At 47.0% G+C, this 22,037-nt stretch overlaps 4 protein-coding genes and 1 non-coding gene across 7 annotated transcripts; 2 read left to right on the forward strand and 3 right to left on the reverse strand.

Moving 5' to 3' along the window:
- Positions 1-52: 52 nt before the first annotated feature.
- Positions 53-2,680, forward strand: ghrh (growth hormone releasing hormone). Its single transcript, XM_040204542.2, has 6 exons — positions 53-378; positions 607-715; positions 1,344-1,448; positions 2,120-2,224; positions 2,315-2,404; positions 2,495-2,680. The coding sequence occupies exons 2-6, from the start codon at positions 639-641 to the stop codon at positions 2,505-2,507; spliced, it is 390 nt and encodes a 129-aa protein (XP_040060476.2). The 5' UTR covers positions 53-378; positions 607-638; the 3' UTR covers positions 2,508-2,680.
- A 1,042-nt stretch (positions 2,681-3,722) lies between these two features.
- Positions 3,723-10,538, reverse strand: rpn2 (ribophorin II). Of its 2 annotated transcripts, XM_078091655.1 has the most exons (18): positions 10,434-10,538; positions 9,909-10,099; positions 9,741-9,836; positions 9,273-9,448; positions 9,112-9,187; positions 8,843-8,977; positions 8,583-8,759; positions 8,374-8,492; positions 8,045-8,150; positions 7,760-7,851; positions 7,563-7,677; positions 7,227-7,421; positions 7,035-7,121; positions 6,849-6,944; positions 6,088-6,163; positions 5,372-5,501; positions 4,893-4,940; positions 3,723-4,383 (listed from the first exon to the last, which is right to left on the reverse strand). In XM_078091655.1, the coding sequence occupies exons 1-18, from the start codon at positions 10,444-10,446 to the stop codon at positions 4,368-4,370; spliced, it is 1,944 nt and encodes a 647-aa protein (XP_077947781.1). In that variant the 5' UTR covers positions 10,447-10,538; the 3' UTR covers positions 3,723-4,367. The 2 variants fall into 2 exon arrangements, with proteins under 2 accessions (XP_077947781.1, XP_040060418.2); XM_040204484.2 differs by lacking the exon at positions 4,893-4,940.
- A 264-nt stretch (positions 10,539-10,802) lies between these two features.
- Positions 10,803-16,563, reverse strand: mybl2b (v-myb avian myeloblastosis viral oncogene homolog-like 2b). Its single transcript, XM_040204483.2, has 15 exons — positions 15,928-16,563; positions 15,382-15,478; positions 15,165-15,236; positions 14,965-15,057; positions 14,662-14,882; positions 14,446-14,578; positions 14,307-14,366; positions 13,973-14,179; positions 13,251-13,523; positions 13,020-13,162; positions 12,756-12,855; positions 12,536-12,646; positions 12,107-12,223; positions 11,898-12,029; positions 10,803-11,780 (listed from the first exon to the last, which is right to left on the reverse strand). Exons 1-15 carry the CDS (start codon positions 16,218-16,220, stop codon positions 11,652-11,654), a joined length of 2,181 nt encoding a protein of 726 aa, XP_040060417.1. The 5' UTR covers positions 16,221-16,563; the 3' UTR covers positions 10,803-11,651.
- Positions 15,928-17,812, forward strand: LOC120835518 (uncharacterized). The gene is made up of 2 exons (XR_013453155.1): positions 15,928-16,964; positions 17,054-17,812. It is a non-coding gene; the product is annotated as an uncharacterized LOC120835518 (transcript).
- On the reverse strand, positions 16,749-22,004 carry ift52 (intraflagellar transport 52 homolog (Chlamydomonas)). Of its 2 annotated transcripts, none has more exons than XM_040204517.2 (14): positions 21,807-22,004; positions 21,291-21,410; positions 21,116-21,203; positions 20,820-20,949; positions 20,642-20,717; positions 20,393-20,464; positions 20,162-20,288; positions 19,974-20,057; positions 19,803-19,871; positions 19,565-19,719; positions 19,384-19,471; positions 18,749-18,857; positions 18,137-18,282; positions 16,749-18,052 (listed from the first exon to the last, which is right to left on the reverse strand). In XM_040204517.2, exons 2-14 carry the CDS (start codon positions 21,407-21,409, stop codon positions 18,032-18,034), a joined length of 1,284 nt encoding a protein of 427 aa, XP_040060451.2. In that variant the 5' UTR covers position 21,410; positions 21,807-22,004; the 3' UTR covers positions 16,749-18,031. The 2 variants fall into 2 exon arrangements, with proteins under 2 accessions (XP_040060451.2, XP_040060450.2); XM_040204516.2 differs by having other exon boundaries at positions 21,662-21,914.
- Between the last annotated feature and the right edge of the window lie 33 nt (positions 22,005-22,037).

Genomic DNA, 22,037 nt, shown 5'->3' on the forward strand with positions numbered 1-22,037 from the left:
AATCTTTAAACAATTCTTATCATTTGTTTTTTCCTTCATGACATTTTTCCAGCATTCTCAATTAACCTAACAAATATAAAAACCATTATGGCAATAACGCATAATGAAGAACCGAGACAAGGAGAAAAAAAGAAGACAACCCAGAGAGAAGGAGGGAGGCGCGGAGGGAGGGAGAGAGAGAGATCATGTGTGATGTGGGAGTGACTGGGAGCTACAGGTTCATATAAGCTCTCCACGGATGGACGGATGACAAACCGTACGCTCCAGCGTTGCTTTCCTCCAGCCTTTTCCTGACAGTGCGAGACGATGAGAGCGGAGGGCACCCAGTAAAGAGGAACTGCAGGGACGCTCGCAACTGACACCAACAAAAATACCCAGGTAACTCTTCAACCCCTGCCCATGGGGGGGCGGTGAGTGTGTTCTGTTCAAATAATCAGATGTATTTGAGATGAAATGGTGACGTGGTCCATCGTAGTATACATCTCTCTGCCTTTTGCAACTTGGGGTCCTTCTGGAGAGCGATGAGGCTGGTGGACGGAAACCGCGGTTTCATCTTTTTGTTGTGTTTTTTTCTAATGTCCTTTCTACTCCTGCCATTTATTCCAGCCGTCCATTCTTCTCCAGGACTGACTGTGAGGATGAAGAAAGCTGCACTGCTGCTGTCTTGTTGCCTGGTCATGTCTTTATCAGGCTCCCCACTCTACCCGTCCATCAGGTAAGTCGTGCAAGGTGTAATGAAATCCTGTGCAGCGTCGACCTTTCCTTTTGTGTTCGTGTTTCGTATTTCATTTTCTAAAGTTATTCAAATATTTTTGGACTGGTCGTATACTCTCGAGGCATTTTTGAAATTGATTTCTTGGGATAACATTTTTTTTTTAATAGAATTTGGACAGATTGCATCAACACACAGAATACACTCCTCCGCATGATCAAATGTTGCTAACCTCCAGGGAGACAGATGATTGGAAACCTCCAGTGAGTGAAATGGGAAACATCTAAATGTTTAAAAGCTGACATCCTGTGCACGAAGATGCGCAGCATGACACAGACTTGATCTCAGAGGGTGCGCAAGTACGACTTCCCCACGGCGTCGGGGTTCTACGACGTGACGTCTTGCCTCTCACATGCATGTCATAGCTGTGCCTTGTGCATATTGTTACGCAAAAAATAAGGTCAGGATGTGCGGATTAGTCACCACGGTACATCTGCGCAGCGTTCTAACACATTTCATAAGAGCTTCAGCTTATTGCCTGAAGATTCAGGGCATGATTCTCAGTCTGAAATCCGTGGAGATCCTTGACTAGAAAGTTCCACGATTGTTTGTTAACGAGGATATTTCTCAGGTTCGGCCAGAGGGACACGTCCATCCTGATGACATCTTCTGTGGAGAATCCAGCAGAGCAGCAGGAGGACGACACGAGTCCTCCCAGGGAGCGAGCGGAGTTACGGTCAGCGTGGCGATATGGACCGACTGGCTCATCTAAAATGGCTCAAGGGGCTTGATTTACCCAAGTTACAGAAAAAACAAAACAAGGGGAATATCTGTGCAAATAGTAATGGTTTTGGATTTCCGCCTCCATCCACAATATAACAGAACAGCTGCAATTCCAAAGAATCAAAGAATTCTCTGCCGGCGTGTCCATTCACAACAAGTGTGCCGGAGTAGGAGCTATTTATCTGTTACATAGTTATGAAAAATTCAAAAATGTGTCCACAGCAAATCGAGATTGAAGGATATCTCCTAATCTGAGCAAATAAAATCCAAAAATGTCAAACATCAGGAGACGTTCCATTTCACATATATTATATTTTATATATATATACACCACATAACTTCGTTCATCACTTGGCACTATTTATCTTTCATTCTCATGTATCTTTTGTTTAGTTCTACATTAACGTGCATTGTTGGAGGCAGCTCTATTGTGCGTGATGATAATAAAGAACTTGAATCTTGAAATCTTCTAAGTCCAGTGAACTGGCCCTTTAAGTGGATAACGCTAAATGTACAGACAGATACGCTCCCCAGCTGTCGTGTTGCTGCTGCTGCTGCTTCACTGCACGGCCTTCCACATTATACTGTTGCACAGATGTGACTTTGTCCTCTCTCTGACTCCAGCTCCGGACGCCACGCTGATGCCATCTTCACCAACAGTTACAGGAAAGTGCTGGGCCAGATCTCTGCCAGGAAGTTCCTTCAGACCATCATGGGCAAGCGGCTCGGGTCGGTGCCGCGTGAGGGGGAATCTGTTTGACAGCAGGAATAAACAGTGAAATATGAACTGCTGATGTTTGCGTTTTTCCCTCCCTGCAGAGATCAAAGTGAGAGCTACGTGAAACGTCAATCAGACATCTACGAGGGGACCTACAAGGAAGATCTAACGTCCATCCAGAGCAACCAGAGGTAGAGAAGAGTGCGGGGGAACGTCACGAGGCGCGGGTGAATGAATGCTGGAGAATGACGCGTGTCACTGATCACGCTCTCTCTCCACAGACTGCTCAGCTGAGAGTCGGGGGATCAGATTGCTGCCGAAGCTCCTGGCCGACAGAATTCTTCATCGCCAGAAAGGCTCAAAAGGCTCTCTGCGGATGAAAATGATGTGGTCACTGTTTTTTTTATTTAAATGAAATGTAAAGCCCAGCTCATGACTGTGGAATAAATGGCACTGAGGAAATTCAAGTCGTGCACTCTTCTTGCTTTAACACAAATACTAGGAGGTGTTATTTGTTTAAGAGGGGGAACTAGAGGTGAATTTATGTTTACAATAGGATGTTAGTTATTCTAAAATGTATGTTTCAATATGAAAACAAGGCTTTATGTAATGCTAACTTGTAGTAAATTTAGGAGAAATCTAAAGAAACTAAGTGTGCTAAAATAAACATTTAAAAATGTTTTCTTTGAAAACCTAGTGGACCGAAATTGCCACACTGACTTTATAACATTATACATTTTGAACTAAATAAAGTGTATATTATACATGAGGATTAAAAAAATATATTTTTGAAATACCTACCTGCCCCATCAGGACAGTGGGTGTGGCTATTTAACCAAACAACTTAGCAAACGTCATCAGATTCTAACTCAAATGTTGCTCAACCCTTATTGGTGCAAAGAAGCATGTGACATCATTTTCCCAGTTTTTCCCCGCCCACTTAAAACAGCAGGGGCAGAAATGGAATAAAAACAGGGGTGAAATGCGAAATAACAAAAACACTTTAAACTAGAATAAAGTGTCAATGTGGGAGTCCGTCCCTCACAGTGAGTTAGTGGGTTTTTTCGTCGCATCTTGGCTCAACAAGGGTGAAACAAAAAAACAAAAACAAAACAAAAAGAGGGCTATTGAGGGAAGGCCTGAGGAGCGGGTGCCGTACTCACCAAGTATTAAAATGACTAGTTTCTCACGATCAACGACCACAGCTTTAAGTCAGGAATTAAAGTCTTACTTCATGGATTAGATTTGCCCAATACGGAACAGTGTGCGCGGAGAACTTTGCAGACCCACAGTGACGGTTTGAGGATCTCGTGACAACACGGCAGGCACGGAAACACCTCCCATCTCCGATCGGACATCAGACACAAGAAGCATCATAACGTACCGTACACCAGTTAACCACTTTATCCAATGTAGGAACACAATCTCCTCCTCATCATCATCATCATCATCATCATCCTCTGGGACTCTGTTCCAGTTCTTCCCTCTACTTAAAGAAAGACACTTCAGTTCACCTCCACTTCTTTATTTCCTCTTCATTACAAAAACATCAAATTGCCCACATTTCTTTATCGACATTTTGTTTCTGGGGGAAGCAGACTCTCTATCAAGTAGGGGACTCGCGATCGCTCCAACACATGATGCACCAAACAGGCAACCTCACTGGCGTAGTTCAACGGATCAGTGCCAATACCAATGTTTGTGTTTCCAGCTGAAACAAGTAACCGCTTTTTGTTACAAGGTGAAATGGACATTGAACGAAAAAAAAAGAGGAATGTACAAAAAAAAAAAGGGGCAGAAAGTGTCAAATCAAACCCCAAATCGATGAAATAAAAAAATGAAACAAATGCAACCCCCCCCCCCCCCCCCCCCAGCTCACATGGATCAGTCTGGCAGGTTGGATAACATGAACACAAATCTCACAGGAAGATGAAGTGCAAATGATCAGTAGCTTTACGCCCGCGGTAACGCTGCGACTTCTCCATTTCTTCCATTTGGCAATGCGGACAAACTGCGTTTTTAAACTGTCGATTGGATTCTTAAACTGCCAATCCGTGTTTAAAAGTCTGATTTGATGCATCGTTGAATGACTCCTTGGAAATGAAAAAAAAAACAAAAAACAAAAAGAGCTTCGTCGGTGTCTTTTTCATCCTCTTATTTCTTCTCAATTCTGTAGGAGAGAGAAAGAGAGAGAAAACAGTTATTAAGCATCAACCAGCTGATTGCTGACAAAATCCCATTAAAAATAAAAAAAAGTTTCAATCATGCATATTAATGCACAACAAACAATGTTATTTTGGGCAAATGAACACAAACGTCTTCAAGTCCTGGACGACGCACACCTCGGCCCATAAACACAAAACAACAAGTCACTCAGATGTGATGGCACAACCAGGACCACAATGGAGGGATTACCACCGTGCTGGTATGACTATGACCATGGTGGGATGGGTGAGAGGCAAACTGGGAGGGAGGGAGGGGGCAAGTACATGTGAACACTCGGGAGTCAGAATGATTGAGCAGCACACAGCCATGCAGCGGCCAGCCGTTATGGAAATGCACTGAGGATGCAGACTATGAGGAAGTCCCTTACTTCAGCCTGGAAGCCGAGCGACTCGTTTTGTTACAAATGTGGGAGGGGGGGTGAAGATGGGAGGGGAGGGAGAGGGGGGGCTTTACCGTAGGCTCCTATACTTTGCCAACCTACTACTCTGCTCTGCGGCAATCCTGAAAGAAGGAGTACAGAGACAGCGGGGTGTCGATAAAAGGGTCACACAGGCATCAGCTGCAAAGGAGACAACAGACTGGCAGGAAAGAGGAGGAGGAAAAGGGGGGGGGGCAACACTTGGGAGATCATAATGGCATAGTTCTGCTTGCTTCTTAAAGTGGGTGGAACTGGGTCGTCGCAAGAGCAAGGAGAGAGAGAGCGATCGCGGCGGGACGCTTTGAGTCAAGAGACACTCTGCCCCGAGGACTCTCCATACGGAGCGGTCCGCTTAGATTACCAGCAGTTGCGGATCCTGCTGCCGCAGCTTAACTGCCGGTGCAAGTAGCACGAGGGGCCCCTGATTGATTCGGGGCTCTGGGGGCCGGGGGCCAGCCCCCCCCCCCGGGATTAAACTGGACTCTCTAGGGAGAATTTGCACCAGGAGACGTACCTCTTGACGGCTTTCTGGGCCAGCATGCGGTTCCCGGCGAGGAAAGTCAAGCCGCCGATGATTGCCAGGTACTTCAGAGTCTGGAACATGTTCAGGTGGGTCCAGTAGACGTACATCAGGCCCAGCATGGCTGAAACGAGACGGGAGTGTGAGCTGGAGCATTGGCGTCCAAACAAACATCGGGTCGTATGTCAGCGGCTCCCTAATTGGGAGGGGCGGGGAACTGTCCATTGATTTACTTATTATCAATAAACAATAGACTCATTATTTATTTTTTTATTATGCTTCAATACAGCATTTAGTGAGTTATGGTCCATTAAGAGTCAAACAGAGCATGAAGCAGGGGACGCTGTAAGACATAAGGACACAGCGACTGACAGTTGTCCTGTACGTATTTTTGTCTTAGAACTTTAACCCTCTGTGTTTTAACACAATGCATTTGTTTATGCTTTGGACATCAATCAATCCCTCTTACCTGCTTGAATTTAATACTAAATATCCCCTTTTCATCATCTTTCCCTGCTGAGATTTCAGAAGCTTTAATTACTTTATCAACTACTTCGTATTGAGAGTTTGCGTGTGGAATAATGAAGATAATTGCATAACGTCGCAACGTCCTAGTGTTGTTAATCGGATTCACACGTGGTCAGACCAGCGGGCAGATGAATCATGGATGAAGAGGCTGTGAATCAATGACACGCGTGACGGGGACCAACCTGCGTGTCCCGCGTGGAACAGAACGGTGCTGGGAGTGAAGCTGAAGTTGGACATGTTGGCTCCGAGCTTAAGCCACTAGAGACAAGAGGGGGAATAAAAGACAATGTGATCTCCATCCCCTCCACGAGCTGCAGACAAAAAGGTGTTTACCGCCCAGCGCACAATGCAACAATAACGGTTACTCAGCGCTGCAAAGGCCACGGATAAAAATACACCGCGGCTATTGTGATTTCCAAACTAAAAAAAAAAAAACAAGCCATAGAGTTGCGCAGCACTTGGAGCTGCATTTGTGGTTTATGAAAGCTTACTACGGAAGAGCTTTTGAGAAAATAATTAACATGGCAGGAGGCCCGTTTGTTGATGGGCCTATAAATGATTTCCATAGATGAGTTCAGATGTTCTGAGTCGCCGTGGTGCGAAACACTCATAGTAGTAGATCGTGGTTATGAGAATAAGGGGCAATTATACTGCTGTGCATCGGGGTAACTAACAACTTATTTTAAATCTGTATCAGTTTGTTTAAACCTGTGCATTGACTTTGAATGGAATCTACTTGTGAAAACGGCGTGAACGCAGCATTAGCTGGTTTAAATACGTTATGCTGCTGACCACCTCCTGTTTGTCCAAAACAGAGGCGTGGCCATCTACCGCACGTACCTCGTAGGACCCCCCCCCCCCACCGCAAAACATTCCAACTACCCCGTTACAATGGCATCAAAAAATACAAAACTAATAAAACATTTTCCGTTTGAACCATTACCAGGATGAGCAGAAGAAGTAAGGGAGACAGGATGAGGGCAGTGAAGGTGTTGGAAACCACCGTGGAAGGCTTCTTCTCTGGTTCCCTGAATAAATGCTGCAAAGAAACGGAGTATTTAAACGACTATTTTTTTCAAATCACACGGGAGTAAAGAGGATTCTAAAAAAGGAAGTACTGAAGCGTTACCTGGATCTCTGGTTTGGGCATGTAAAGAGTCTTGGGCTGAACGGCCACCGGGGCCTCCTCATCCACGAACTTCAGAACAACGTCAGCCTTTCAAGAGATTGCAACTCACTTTAGAGCTCAATAGAAAACTTCTCACCGCCACTTGTGACAGACAGCAAATTAGCCACATGAAGTCCATGAACAGACACTCACCACGTTCCACAAGATGGGATTCTCCAACGTAGCATCCCCAACGATGAGGTGGAGCGAGTAGGTGCCGGATATGGAGTTAAACTCGGATTTCCGCTCCGCTGTGTCCAACTCAAACTTGTACACAGACTTGCTGTCGGGTTCGGCCACAAACACGACCTCTTGGCCAGTTTTCTGGTTGTGCAGCTTGACGAAGGTCTGAGACACAGAAAGCAAACCTTTAATCTTGGACGAGGCGGAAAGCTTATTTGGTTCCCCGAACTGGACGCAGCGGTTTTCTTGTTAATAGCTGTACGACGGTGGCAGCGTGCTGCTGCCGGGAGCTCGTGTCCTACGTACCTGGTGAGGGGTTAGCTCCACTCCGGTGTTGGTGTCCACCAGCTGGAAGGACATGGCAAAGTTTTGGTGGCTGTCGGCTGTGAAGGAGCTCTTGCCTTTGGACGGATAGTCCACCCTGGATCGTGATACAAGAAGGATTTAGTACTCGGTGGCGGCACTGCGCCGGGACAGCCCACTTCTCCAACTCGTCCCCTCACCTGGTGGTCTTTGTGCCGATGCTCTGGTCCTTATCCACCACGGACAGGTCCATGCTGGTGACGGACACCTCGGTGGACACCTTCACTTTGAGCTGCAGGCGGACATACAAGCATAAAATGATTGAAACCATATTTTCAGTCTTGGCTACTAAGAGTTGAGCACTTTAAAGAGTTGGCGCTGAGCGCTCTGACTCAACAGCTGCCCGTCGGTTAGCATCACATTCTCCACCAGGAACATTCCACTAGTGTCAAATGTCGCGTCTCGGCATCGGAACGCCCCCTCACCTCAACGTGATTGGCAACAAGCCGGGTATCCCCGGTCACCGCAACGGTGAACTGGTAATATCCACTGGTCGGCTTGCTGGACATGAAGTTCAGTTCAAAGACGCCGCTGAAAATGAAATTAACAAAATACGACACGTGTAGATTTGACCAAAACAAGGCGGGGCTTTGATCACATTTTTTAAATGACAAAAAATATATATATATATATATATATATATATATACATATATATATTAATATACAAGCTGAATTTCAGCCACCAATGGGAAAGTGTTGGGGCGTTTTGCAGCGAATTGTCAAAGCCAACACTCCTCTCCGATCATACTTACTCGTTAAGTGTGAACGGAGCCTGGCTGAGGATGACGCTCTTGGAGGCCACGGCGTACGCAGATTCCACCAGCACGTTGGCCATCGCCAGAGGTTGAGACATCACATCGGTGACAAGGAGCTGTGAATCACACAGACAAACGCCATCACCGCCAGCTAATCAAAGCCCACTCAGAGGGGTCGAGCCAGATGGAGATCCCACAATCCGTACCTGCAGGGTCGGCTGGCTGTGGGACACTGTGGCGGGCCCGGGGGCGCTGACGATGACCGGCACGTGGAAGCGGTTGTTGGAGAGAGCGGCGGCGGCGCTTGCCACGCTGAAGGCCTCGGCCAGAGAGTCCCAGGATTTCTTGCTGAAGATAGAGTTCACCAGCTGGATGACCTGGTCCTGTGGCACAAAACACATCGGCCATCAGTTTCAGATAGGAAAAACCCCATTGGGGACAAAGGGCGGACGGACAGACTTCATACCTCCTTCAGAGGGGGCTCCATGTCAACGTGGTCGGACAGGGAATAAGCGGCCGTCACAAACAAGGCAGTCGCCTCGAGTCCCTCCTCAAACTGGAGGTAGATGCCACCAAGATCATCCAAACGAGCTGTAAGGTCCTGAAAGGGGAGGCGGAGGCAACACATGAGTTAAAACTTCAGAGAATTCAAAATACCTTTGCATGCTTTCAAGTCCAGTGCGACCGGTGCAAAGTCGGCACACAGCCCCACCTGGTGGAGGTTTAAGAGCTCACCTCGATTTCCTCCAGTATTCCTCCAAGCTCAGCCTGCTTGGACAGGCGAGCAGCGGTTTGCAGAGCCAAAGTGATTCTGTCCACAGAAGAAGACATTTGCAGAGAATCAGATTGGCTCATGAGCACCAAGAGAATGCCAGCGCACACCCTCAAACACCTACGCCATGACGTTGTCCTCCTTGCTGATGCGACCAGTCAAGGCACCAACAACTTCCTGGGAGGCCAGAGCAAGCCCCAGGGAGCGCAGCGCGCTCACGGCTCTGTGAATCTGAGTCATGGTGGAATCCTCGCTGACCGCCGCCAGGAGGATGTCTCGAGTTTCATTGGACACGGGGATCTAAGGAGAAAAGGAAAAACCCACGTGTTAGTTTACGGGCAACATAATCTTACATTATTATTTTTATGATTGTGGTTTAAAAGTGTATAACATCTTATGCAATGATTTCAAATTCCTATTACCAGAAAAGATTTGCAGTTGCAATTTGCTATGATAGTCATTTAAATGTTTTGAGATGTGTGTACCTTTGTCTATATTGTCCAGGCAAAAACACATTTCGCTACTTTATCCAACAATGCTTTCGCATTGAAGGAATAACAGAGGACTGAGAAGAAAGCAGAGGAAATCGTACCTCGCATCCTGAAATGGCCTGACTGGTCTCAGCCGCGAAGAAGACAGAGTTCACGTCAGTGGGGTCGAGCTGGGATTTGAGAAAGCGGCACACTCCCTGCAAACACAAACATCTTAATCCAAAGAACATCGAGGATCAGCCTGTGCAATGTCATAGTGATCGCCTCACCTCGTGATCGTGAACGGTGGCCCCGAGCTTGGTCAGACCAACCACCGAGTGGTACGCAGATTCCAGATCAGTGAATTGTTGGTTCAGGAGGCTCTGCAGTCGGGCCACATCGGACAGGGAGAGGTAGTGCGCCGGGGTGAGCGCCTGAGCTCCAGCGAGAGCCAGGCTGAAGAGGAACAAGCCGAACAGTCCTGCGGACACACAGCAGGAACACCCGGGTATTTATATGCGTATTTACGGGTAACCGGCCCATAAAGCAAACACTGTATTCGTACAATAAAGCTACCATCTCTCGTTACGAAAGCCATTCATTCATGGAGACATTACATTGAGCTCGTTCGTTCGGAGATAATAATGCTACAAGGCTAGCTAACGCTAGCTAGCGTCGGTGGGGAGCTACGCGGCGCGTGCACTCGGCGCAATTTCGTCAACAATTCTCAAATTGGCGATAAACTAAAAGCATATTGAAAACTGCAATACCACGAGGAGTACGCGTATTCAAAATGTATACATTAAATCACTTACGAGACCGGTCCATGTCTTGCAGTCTTATGCAGCGTCACCAAAACCGACTACTGCTTCCGGTATGTTGGCGTGAGCTGTCAACCAAAGGGATCATATCCGGCGGGCGTTTGACGTTTCAAAATAAAAGCCACAGTAAGTACACGTCAGATAACGTCGAATGCATTAGCTCGCGTCAATAAATTATAGGCTGTTTATTAATAACATTACAGTGGCATAAACTATTTCTATAAAAAAAGCCACGCATTCTCCCACAATGTGTTGTATTATATGAAATGGTATTTTCTGAACCTACCGCATCTTAGAACTACGCTATGTTAACCATCAACGTTAAATGCTTTGTGCTGTTGGAAAATAAATAGCGACAATGTGTACACTGAACATAATAATTGTGTTTTATTACATTTCGTAACAAAATGCTTTATGATAAAGTAAAAACACACAACTCTAAATATTTACAAACAGTGCCATATGACATTATATTCTTAACATCAACGGTGCAACAGCATCCATTCCTGCATCCCGTCGCAGCTGCACGGATGCTGCTGCAACAACTGTCCCTGTGTATTCATCACTCAGTTGGATCTTAATCAGAAATATGTCTCTTTCGTGGATAGCAGACGCGTCCTGTGGTCACTGCTGAATCTCCAGCAGGCTCCCAACCCCCCCCCTTTGCACAGCACGTTTAATTTGCATATTGCAACGTGTATTACAAATCTATACACATGCTAAAGATTTGTACAAGACAATGTTCACTTAACATTTTCAACATGAACATCTCTAAATGCGTTGTTGATTAAGCGGTCTGAATTTACTCCATATTCCAGTCATACAACACAACTTAAAAGCAAAGTCTATGTATTATTCCCAACTTTAAAAAACAAACAGTTAAATTACAGACATATTACGCAATGTAAAACCATGTCTTTTCAGTGATAGAAAAAGTGTACGGCTGTGATTTTCCTTAACGATTCTACATTTATTGCTTTTTTTGTTGTTTTAATACAATGAAATGTATTGCTTTTTTTTTAAGCCCCCACAAGGCCACTGGAGTGGGACTGAATCTAAAATCCCCGGTTTCAATGATCTACGGGGCTACGTATTTTTCAGTGTTGTGATTACTTGAGTGAAGTGTACTAAACCTCACAAGTTGCAACAGCAAAACAGAACGGGACGGGGGACACACGGCAACATCAGGTTGACGTGAAGACGAGACACGACTCAGGACAAAATCAGCGCCCGGCTGGTGCCGTGGGACTTCAGCGAGCGAAGGTAACGCCTCGCTTTCTCCGTCATTATGAGCTGGTCTTTTGTTTGTCCGCAAACAACCGTCTCCCATTCTTTAGACATCTGAAGGGAGAGAGAACAAAATGATGGTCAAAACAGAAAAAAAAGCTACATGAAAATACTTTCCTACGTAGCAAGACTCGGGTTCATTTTAAAACGGTTCAAGGAAGTGAAACTTACCAGAACTGGGGGCACCGTGCTGGGAAATATGGCACTGTCGCTTGGTCCCAAGAGAAAGCCTTGATCCAAAATACTGTCGTGCTGCTTACTGCAAAACGACGAGGAGTTGAGCGACACCAAAACCGGCTCCTCCTGTGGGCCGGAAGAAAAGGTTAGGATGCGTCGAATCGACGGCACGCCTAAAAATACCTGTAGACTTCTTTTCTTACCTTAATTGTGTTTTTGGCTTCAGTTTTGCTGGATTTGCGTTTGGAGGTGGGCACCACATGACAGTCCATGACATCCAGGGCCAAAGATTTACGCACTTTCTTCATAGGAGGCCGATGCTGGGAATAAAAACAACAATCGAACACTGAGAAAGACAACGAAGAAACGACTAAAATAGAAGATACAACAGGTGCAGGTGGAAATGGAAGGTCAGAAACTTTTAATGATTGTTAAGGTTACAGCATGGACACTAAAGCTTATTTATAATGACTTTTTTCACAGAATTCCACAGAATGCCTAGTTTTGGTTTAACAAATAGGCCATTGAGCAGAGCCGTGGCCAATAGCTGGCCAGTTAATAGCTCGTAGCGTGCATTATTAAAAAAAGACAGGATGGATTCAAACAGACGCGTCCGAGGTTGACCCCGTTACCATGGTCTTGCGCCTTTGCTCCGGCGGAGTCGAGCGCGCCCCGATCAAGTCGATCCCAGAGTCTCTCATGATGACCTCGTTTATGTCGTCTTCAAGGTTCGGGGTCTGAGGCTGAGAGAACACAGCAGACCAGAAACTGTCAGTGCGGCGCTGAAGCCGTGAGGTGGAGCCACCCCCCCCTCCCCACCCACCCCCTCCGCTGAGGGGCGCAGATACTCACCAAAGGCTGCAGCGGCCCGTACTTCTCCATGGCGTTCTTGAACGGCGTCGGAGTCCGCGGGGTCGAGCAGAGGTCGGACTTGTGGTTGGGTGTGACGAATCTAGAATGGAGACGAAAGGTGACGCAAGTTAAAAATCCAGCGATGGATCCAAATCAGGCTCAATTGCGGCCTCACTTCGAGGCTAAATCAGCAGATTCAACGCACTGCCGGTACATCACGACTATATCACTGGCGTTACACAGCAATGTCAGTTTTAAACTCACGCAGAGTTTTCCTTCTGGGTGAGCGGGGTCTTCTCGCGCTGCAGCGGCGTCGTAACAATGGCCCTCTGGCTACACACCGGCGTGGATGTGAGGGACGGGTTCTCCATGTCGTGAGTGTCCTGCTTGGTCCACAGGTTCAGGAACTGCAAGGACACGCGTTGAGTTAAAGGACCATCTCGCAGCAGGACAAAAAAAAAAAAAGGCAGAATGCGGCACGGTTTTCCAACTTACCTGAGACGGAGAAAAGGGCAAGATTTTGACGGGAGTGCTTTTGGGGGTCATGGAGTTATGGCCGTCCGGGGACAAGGCGATGCGTCTCCGGCTGCGGCGGTTCAGTATGGAGGGCGGGGTGATCCCGCCGGGAGAGATGGGGATGAGCTCGCCCTTGCTGCCTTTGCTCAGCTCCTGCAGGGCGCTGCCCTCCAGGCGGAACTGGTGGCGCTCCGGGCTGGGGCTGTCCTCCGGCAGGTCAAAGGCCGCCAGGTTGCACCAGCCATCCAGGTCCTGATGGCAGGAGAGATGCTTTACTTGTGAGGCAGGTGGCTTTAACGATAGCACAGTCAGCTACGGTTATTCTAAAAAGCTTTTTTTGGCATTTGGATGAATGTGGAGATGTAAAAAAACAATTATTGAAGTATATGCTTGTTTTATTATAACAATATTCGTATAAAAACACGTTTTTTCTCAAACTTTCTAATCAAAAGCAAATTTGTAATTGGTAGAGAAAACTATATCCATATTTGATGGGCTCCACAGAATCACAGGATTTATCACACATGTGATTGGTCGGTGTGTCTCCTGGACAACGGAGTGCCGTTATAATAGAAGCGCTCTGTCAAAATCTAACAATGATCCAGAGTGCAGATAGAACGGGGGGGGGGGGTCCACGTTTGTCTATTGGTGAACCCACATCCTGTTACTTGCTACGCGATGTGTCTATTGGAGGTGCTCACCCCGTCCACCAGTTCCAGCACTTCCTTCAGGACAGGGCCGGTGGGGGAGAGAAAGCCAGAGCTGTCCACCACCCAGCTGGTAGAGGTCATTTCTCCCGCGGCGTCCGCCTCCGACTTGGGGCTCGAGCCTTCCTTCAGGGAGCGCGCGGCCTTTGGCGGCGCCTCTTCGTCGAGCTCGGCTTTAACCGCGATGGCGGCGGGCGTTTCCTGCACCCGGGGGAAAAATAAGACATCTATATCAGTGCTGACATCCAAAACATGATGACGGACGTGTGACACGGACGCTCAGTCCGTCCAGTATGGAGATTGTCACACTTTGCAGCGGTTTGCTCACCAGAGGAAGCGTCGCATTACCCGGATCCTTTTCTACGCCTTCTTGGGAGCAACCGGCAATCTGTGTATTCACAAACGTATTTTTAAATGCTCCTTCGTCCATCTAAGGGGAAAACCTCACAGGAAGAAGATAACCCCACCTGCACATCTTTATTCACGCGGTCCAACAGCTCTTCAAGTTCGTTGGGCCTGAAGACCTCCCCGGCGTAGAAGCCCATCTCTAATTTGCGCTTGATGGTGGAATTCCAGTGGTTCTTGACAGCGTTATCCGTCCTGCAAACACAGACCGCAGGGCGTGAGTCCCTTCGGATGGAGGCTTTTTGATGGGGAAAAGTCAGCCTCCTGGCTGCATTTACCTTCCGGGGAGCAGTTTGGCAATCTCAGCCCAGCGGTTTCCCAGCAGGCAGTGAGCCTTGTAGATGATGAGGTCCTCCTCGGCCGTCCACGAGGATTTCTTCACATTGGGATTGAGGTGGTTGTGCCATCGCTCTCGGCACTGCTTCCCCAGTCGGCCCTTCAGTTGCTTGGCGACCATCGCCCACTGCTTGTTGCCGTAGAGATTGACGAGCTCTATCACCTGAGGGATAAAGGGGTATCCTAATTGGAGTCATATTTTCAGTGCCCCCACCCCCCACCGTGCAGCCTAACGAGTCATTTACCTTTTCGTCCTCCTCTTTGGTCCAAGGGCCTTTGACCAACTCTGGATCCAAGACCTTCGACCATCGGTGCTGACACTGGTGCTCGGTGTGATTCTGAGCACCACAAAATAAGCTTGATTTAGATATTCAAAATTCAAAAATAATAAAAGAAGCCCCCAAAACGTGCTGTCAGCCACAAAATAAGGGACAATCCAACTCACTGGGATGCTGTTGGCAATATATTTCCAATCATTGGATCCCAGCTTTTGAACCAGCACCTTGAGCTTGTCGTCCTGTTGACAAACAAACAAACACGTTTATGTCCCCCTGTACTACACAGCCTTTATTTACATGGACGGAGGGGACGGAGGGAAAAGGGGGGGGTGAGCAGTCATTGAGACTACATGCAAATTACTGGGGATGTGTCAAGACAATCACCTCCTCTTGTGTCCATTTCACCTTCACTTTCCCACCGTCTCTCTGCTCTGCCACATCGGAATCGGTGTCCTGCTGCATGGCCTCGTCTCCGTCCTCGCTGAGGAGAAGAAAACAGGCCGTGATGTGCAACAATACAGATGACAGCAAAGGCAAGGAGCAGCCGGACATCTCCCTGCGGTGTGGCGAGGACGACCGGATTAGCAGGTTTATTTCTACGCGACGATCCGCACTAAAAAGAAGATGTCAAACGTGTGATCGTATCAGCGACATGGACGGATTCTTGAGATTTAGTAGACACGGAGCGGCTCACGTTAACTTCAATACTGTCCTTTTTTTTTTTTTTTGTATCGCCCGTCTCCGGAAAAAGGGCGGCACACACAAGGGTCCGTGAAGTACTCACGAGTGGAAAGATTAATTTTAAAAGCAAACTTTTCACCAGGCCGAACGCCAACTAGCACCGTGACGTCACAAATCAATGCTATACACATGTGGAAGATAATTAGTATTGTTTAGGCTACGACAAAAAAAATCATATTTATATCTTACCCGCGCGGCCACCAGGACATTTCCCTCTGTTTCTGTTGTTTACGGTCAGGCGGGGATCGGTCCTGCGGCCGCTGTGCGTCATGTGCACGTGTATCTGCTATTATATCGCTGTATTCCGCGCGCCTGTCGTCTCGGCGAGGCTCGGTGAAGGTGGTGGAGGCTCTGTGAAGGTGGTGGAGGCCCGGTGAAGCCAGCTGCAGCGGAGCGCCACTGTAAGTCCGCGCTCCTGGGTTTCTATCTCGCGCCCTTCTCCCTCGAACGCACCGGGAAGTGACGTGGTGCGCGTAGGACATGCGCGTGAGGTCAGAGGGACGCCGTCAAAATAAAAGCTCAACTGACCAGCGTGTCCCGCATAAAGATTCGTGTAAAGGGGTTATTTTATCATAGTACTTCTAAATAGTATGTACTAATTTAGGGTTGATTTTGTAACAGAATAGAACATAACTTAAAATGCAAGAAAAGTTCATGTAACTCGTTAGTATTAAACATTATGATATTGCTTTGATTAGAATCCAACCAATTAAATATTAGGAAAATTAAGTCAATTACCAATTACCAAAAAAAATCTAAAACTTCTAAAAAGGGTAGATTTGCTTTTTCTCTCGTTGTTTCAAAGATTTAAAAACTGATAGGCATTTAAAAAAAAAGTTTATTGGGTATTTTAGAACACAAAAAAGTACAGTTTAGTTGTTTTAAAACACTATCGTCAATACATTTTTGTGTATAATGAATTTAGATCATTCTTATCTTGCCCTTTATTATTCATTTGTCCACAAGGAAGTGCTCAAAAAAATTAACAAGGTGAATTAAAACGCAAAACGTAGTTCAAATAACATTTTATTTAAAGATTAAGGGAATAAAAAGTAATCATGACCTTCACCAGGCTGTATGCTAGACCACCTCCCTTTGGACTGATGACATGCTTTGTCACCAGCTGGGTCGATTAACAATCAGCTTGAACAGGCTAAAACCCAGCTGGCAATCAGTCAACGCTCACTGGCACAAGGAAGCAATGGAGAAGACGTTTGTCATTAGAGGTAAGAAAATGACTTTCATTCTCACGGTACAGTAATCATTCCTGTTCACTGGTCAGATGACGTGACGTTGCTCCTTTATTTTTTTCGAGGTATGAAAAGCTTTGAGTGTTCGTCGCTGTCGGAGCTCGACAGGAAGTTCTTTGGGGAACAGAGTTTGCCCTCCGCTCTGTCGCTGGAGCAGCTGTCCACGTCCAGAGTGTCCAACGACACCGCGGCCGACGGATCTGACTGCAGGCCGTCCATCCCGGCCTTGCTCAGTCTGTCATCTGACCCCATATCTCCCTCTCTGGGGTCTTCAATGCCCACCGTGACCACTCAAGGGACTGGCTGTCACCTGGCCGTCCCTTTGCAAGGAAAGTCCTCCACTCCCCAAGTCCTCTTTAGAAGACAAGAGAAAGCCGCTGGTTTTGACCGGTCGTACGGGGATCTCACCGCATCTCAGATGTCGTGGGACGTGTCTTTGATTAAATCTGACAACAGCCCTAAACTGGGCCTCGAGTCCAGCGCTCTGGACTCAACATGGAGTCCAAACCCCCACTCCAGACATCATTCACTAGCTGATGTGTCTCCCTGACGTGGCCGAGAATGTCCCGCAACACACACATACACACCTGCATGGGGGAAGACGTCTGAGGGCCTTCGCCTGATCGGGATTGTGTCCGCATCCACCAACGTTGAATGAAAGTGGACTTCATGTGGTCAATCTTGTGTTGGTACATTCTTAAATTCAATGTAGCTCATGACTTTTTACAGGATCCATGTGTAACTGTTCATGCAGGGTGCTGCATACAGCGAAATGTTTTTTTTAATCTTTTTATTTCACAGATTTAAATAAAGTATCAACCTCACTTGCTCATACTTTTTATTTTTTTCTCTCTGGGGACCAATGGAACGCTGGATAAACCGGTACTTTCTAAAATGCAACAGCACCCATGTTGATGCTGAAAAGTATTTTGCCTCCTTCTAGGGAAGAAAAGTCTCGTCTGCTTAAACGTGTTGCAGTATGACCGCAGGAGAGAAATCTTTAACCGCTTTGAATCCAATCACCACGACGTGAATGGCCGTGCCTATGTGTCGGCGTCCTGTTCCTGCAATGGGGGGGGGGGAGGTGAGGAGTGTATTTTAGATCAGGCCATTGATGCACATGTTTTGAAATGAGTTGAGATTCTCACCTGATTGAGTTTCTTGAACTTTACAACCTGGAAGAAAATGTGTTCCAAGATGTGCTTTGCATCAGTCTGATCTTTATCCAACTTTGGCGTCACCCCCAGAATTTCCCCACACTTCCGCACGTAGAATTCCAGATCATCGTCCGTACCTTTTTTGATGTTTTTTCATAAAAACAAAGACTTCGTTGACAGGCTGGAAATGCTTGTACTATTTGAAGTAGGGTTGTATGGGATACTTCCTTAGTCATGTATAATCTACAGAACATGGAGTTGCTGATTCCAAAGCCATCTACTGTTTAGTTGGAATTTTGTGCTTCAAGGGGTTCGTTCTCCCTGCGGCTGCAGCAGTAGACCAGAAAGGTCTTGAAAGGTTGTGCAGGCTAAAATGACTGGTTTTGTCAGTCTGGAATTGAAAAGCTCATAGATTGAATGGATCTTTCTCTTTCAGGTGTTGAATTTTACATTTTGGTGCTGGACAGCAGAACAATGTACAGACCACTGACTATGGATCATCGGCCTACCTCATACGACCCCATTTCAAGAAATCAGAGCTTCAACAGACCGTAACCGGTTAATTATTTAGCTTAATAAAAATAAAAAAAGGTCCAAACTTACATTTATTGGTGAGCTGCGCTAGACGAACTTTCTCAGAGGAGAACGATTCGTCTAAATCGAACAGGTCCAGCATGGGCGGAGGCAATTCGCTTAAGGCAGGGGGAAAGACCTAAAGACAACGGCACACCCACCTTAAAGAACGTGGGCCTCAATACAACACGTCTGCTCCCTTAACATCTCAGCTGTGACTCTAAAGCAGGGGTCTTTGGCAAGTAGTTAGCAGGGTACTAACGTGTTGGATCAGTCACTGCGTAAACAAATTCCCAGCGGAGGTTTTCTGACCCGGTTATTTGGCAATCAGCTGTCAAACACGTTGGGCTGCTTTCCAGTTTGGTTAAATTAGGGATACTCAAACATTAGGTCGGTGTTTAGACCAGCAAGTGATCTGACCAGAGAAAACAGACCGGCCAATAAAAGTAAAAAATATATACTATTGTCATGAGAAATCCATTTGTTGTGTTTCACAAATGAAAGTTGGTGAAAAAGTTGGATAAATAGGAGTAGTTCTCAGCCACTTTCATCTGGTCAAAAAAGCTTTCAGAGGGGGAAAAAGGTTCTAGTCTCCGCCTCAAGGAATGACGTATGACAATTGCATTTTTGGAAAAACCCTGAAGTGAATGAGGACTGAAACTTACAGCCGGTTGGAGCTGAGGCAGCGGCGTCTCAAACTGTGGCGTGATCAGCTGGAGGGGCTTGTCTTTCACGTTGAGCTGCTTGTAGGCACTGGCGAAACATTCGTTTTTCATTTTTAGCCACGAAATCAAAGCAGCAACGCAAAAAGCACGGCCTTCCCGGCAGTTCATCTGGCACTCCCACCTGACGACTTGGGGCAAAGTGTCGGTTGACATATTGAACAGCGACCTGTCGAAGAGAGACGTGAAGTCTCGGGGGTTTTCGTCGCCCTCCTGTAAGCACACCCTGAGCTGCTCTGACAGACACCCGATGTCCGGCAACATGGTGTAATCTGTGATCTAGGGAGCACAGGATGGTGGTTGTTAATCAACAAAAGGCAACACGAAGGGGAGGCCCTTCTCCTGTCGAGTGTTCCTCTCACCTCGGGGTCTTCTGCATCGATCTGATTCAGATGGATATTATCAGCCATGAGCCACTGCAGCACCACATCCTGCAATGAAGCAGAAGACCGAAGGCTGTTGGGTGCAAACGTCCCACAGGAGAGCAGCGTAACATGTTAGCAGACACGTTGTTTAATCCCGACGGGACTCACCATTATTTTACTGTTCTCCTCTTTGTCTATGTATTGGTCACTGAACATATGGCAGGAACCCGACACTACAAGTTTGCCAGCCTCCTGCGTGGGACACAAGAAGTCATCCTCCCACAAGTACACGCGTGTGTGTGTGTGTGTCTTACACTGCCAGGGAATAAGCATGAGAACTACGGGTGGCCTCTGACCTTTCCTTGGTGGAAGGCCAGGACGGGCCTATTGAGGGGGAAGCAGACGGAGCCAGTTGAGAGAACGGCCACAGCGGGCTTCATCACGCTCAGCGTGGCGCCGTACGGGTACACAAACGTGAGTGCCCTGCAGGAGCGACGACGGGAAAGCGGCAAAGTTCAAACACCCTGCGGGTCACTAAAAGAGGGTCCTTGGTGGTGAAGACGGATGTATGTTAGTCAATCATTTACCGTGCGTTGTTTCCAACATTTTCATCTTCGATGACGCCAGTCACCTCTTTGCCAGCAGCCCGGCTGATCTCTCTAAGCGAGGAAAAGGAAAGTGCAGCTTGGCAGCTTATCGATTTCTCGGGAGTACATTTGTTACAACTGAAAGCCGATTCACGCTACGGGCTACAAAGAGAGATTTTTTGGATCAGGCAGTATGAAAAGCGGGTGTGTGAGCAACAAAAAAAAAAAAAACATTCTGGGATGGAAAACCTGTTCAATACACCATCGGACACCAGCGCCTCCTTTGGGTGGAAGTATTTGTAGTACACATTTCTCATGACGGCATCTGCAAAAGGGATGAGGTGAAAAGAAACAAGACACCGTGGAATTCAGTGAAGTTGTTACGCAAGGACCCGCAAGCCGTCAATCAAACTCATTTAGTACGCACCATTGTTGACCATTATGCCAAACTCCTCCAGAAGAAAGTTGATATTGGTGTCGTACTTCCTTTCCCCTCCTTCACCGAGCAGGACCAGGACGTTTCCTCCTCCGTCCAGGTACTGCTTCAGCACCTCCATCTGAAATGAAAAAAGGGGACGACGCTCGCTTGTGTTGTCAGAACTTAACAGCAGCTCCTTAGAAGTTGTAGAGAAGTTAGTAGAGAGCTCGCAGCATCTCGCACACAAAAGTGCTGTTTGGGGGAGATTTGAGAGCCCGCTGTGGTTACTTTTCACAGTAAGTCACCTCGGAAGCTGTGAACTTCTCTCTTGGTCCAGCGGTTATCCACAACTTGACGCCCCTCAGCTTCTCCAAAGACAGCTCCTCCTTCATACTGGGGGGGAGAGAGCATTAGTTTGGTACCTGTGGGGAGGGAGAAGTGCTCTCAGAGATGGTTCACGTCGCACTGAAAGCACTTTACCTTTGGATTTTCCATTGAGCTCTCAGTATTTTCTGCATGGATTTGTAGCCGTTATTCGAAGTGAACCGCTCTCTCTTGGAAACATTGAAGACCACAGTGTTGTGCACTTCCTTCTCCATCCTGTAAATACATTCACCAAACAACGTCAAACGGGTGGCGCGTGAGAAGATGTGATTCAAGCACTTTCCGTTTGACACTAACCACCAAAGTGCATCTTTAAGTGACACTGAGCGGAAAACTCATAAGGAAATACTTATTAACGTTACATTGCAACTAACGTTCGTTGTGAAACTAGCACTCAGTTAGCAAACATTGCTAGCATAGTAGCAGCTAGCCACCGCTATGCTACGTCGTTGGCCCTGTAGACTTACCTCGCGTTGCTAGGCGACGTTTGACATTAATGTGTATAGTTTCTATCCATCTGCTATCCAACTAACGTTATGAGATTCTACCCGTGGAGCTGCGGTCTTAACTAACGTTACCGTTATATCAAATGATCGGTGTTGCCTAAGTTACCTCACAAGGTCTGCTAGCCGTGATGCATGACGGGAGGAAAGTGGTAACTAAGGGCGCTAAACGCATAACAACCAAGACGCAGCACCGGAGACAAAGAAGGAAAACTATGGAATTGACTCGTTTTACGTTCGTTAATACGGTTGATGCCACGTTTATAGATTCATCTATAAAGTACTCTTTACTTTGGGACTTTAGGCCAACGATAGCGGTGGATCTTTTTTTGTTTGGTGT

Source organism: Gasterosteus aculeatus, chromosome 17 (genome assembly GCF_964276395.1).
Source record: "Gasterosteus aculeatus chromosome 17, fGasAcu3.hap1.1, whole genome shotgun sequence".
Classification (NCBI taxonomy): Eukaryota; Metazoa; Chordata; class Actinopteri; order Perciformes; family Gasterosteidae; genus Gasterosteus; species Gasterosteus aculeatus.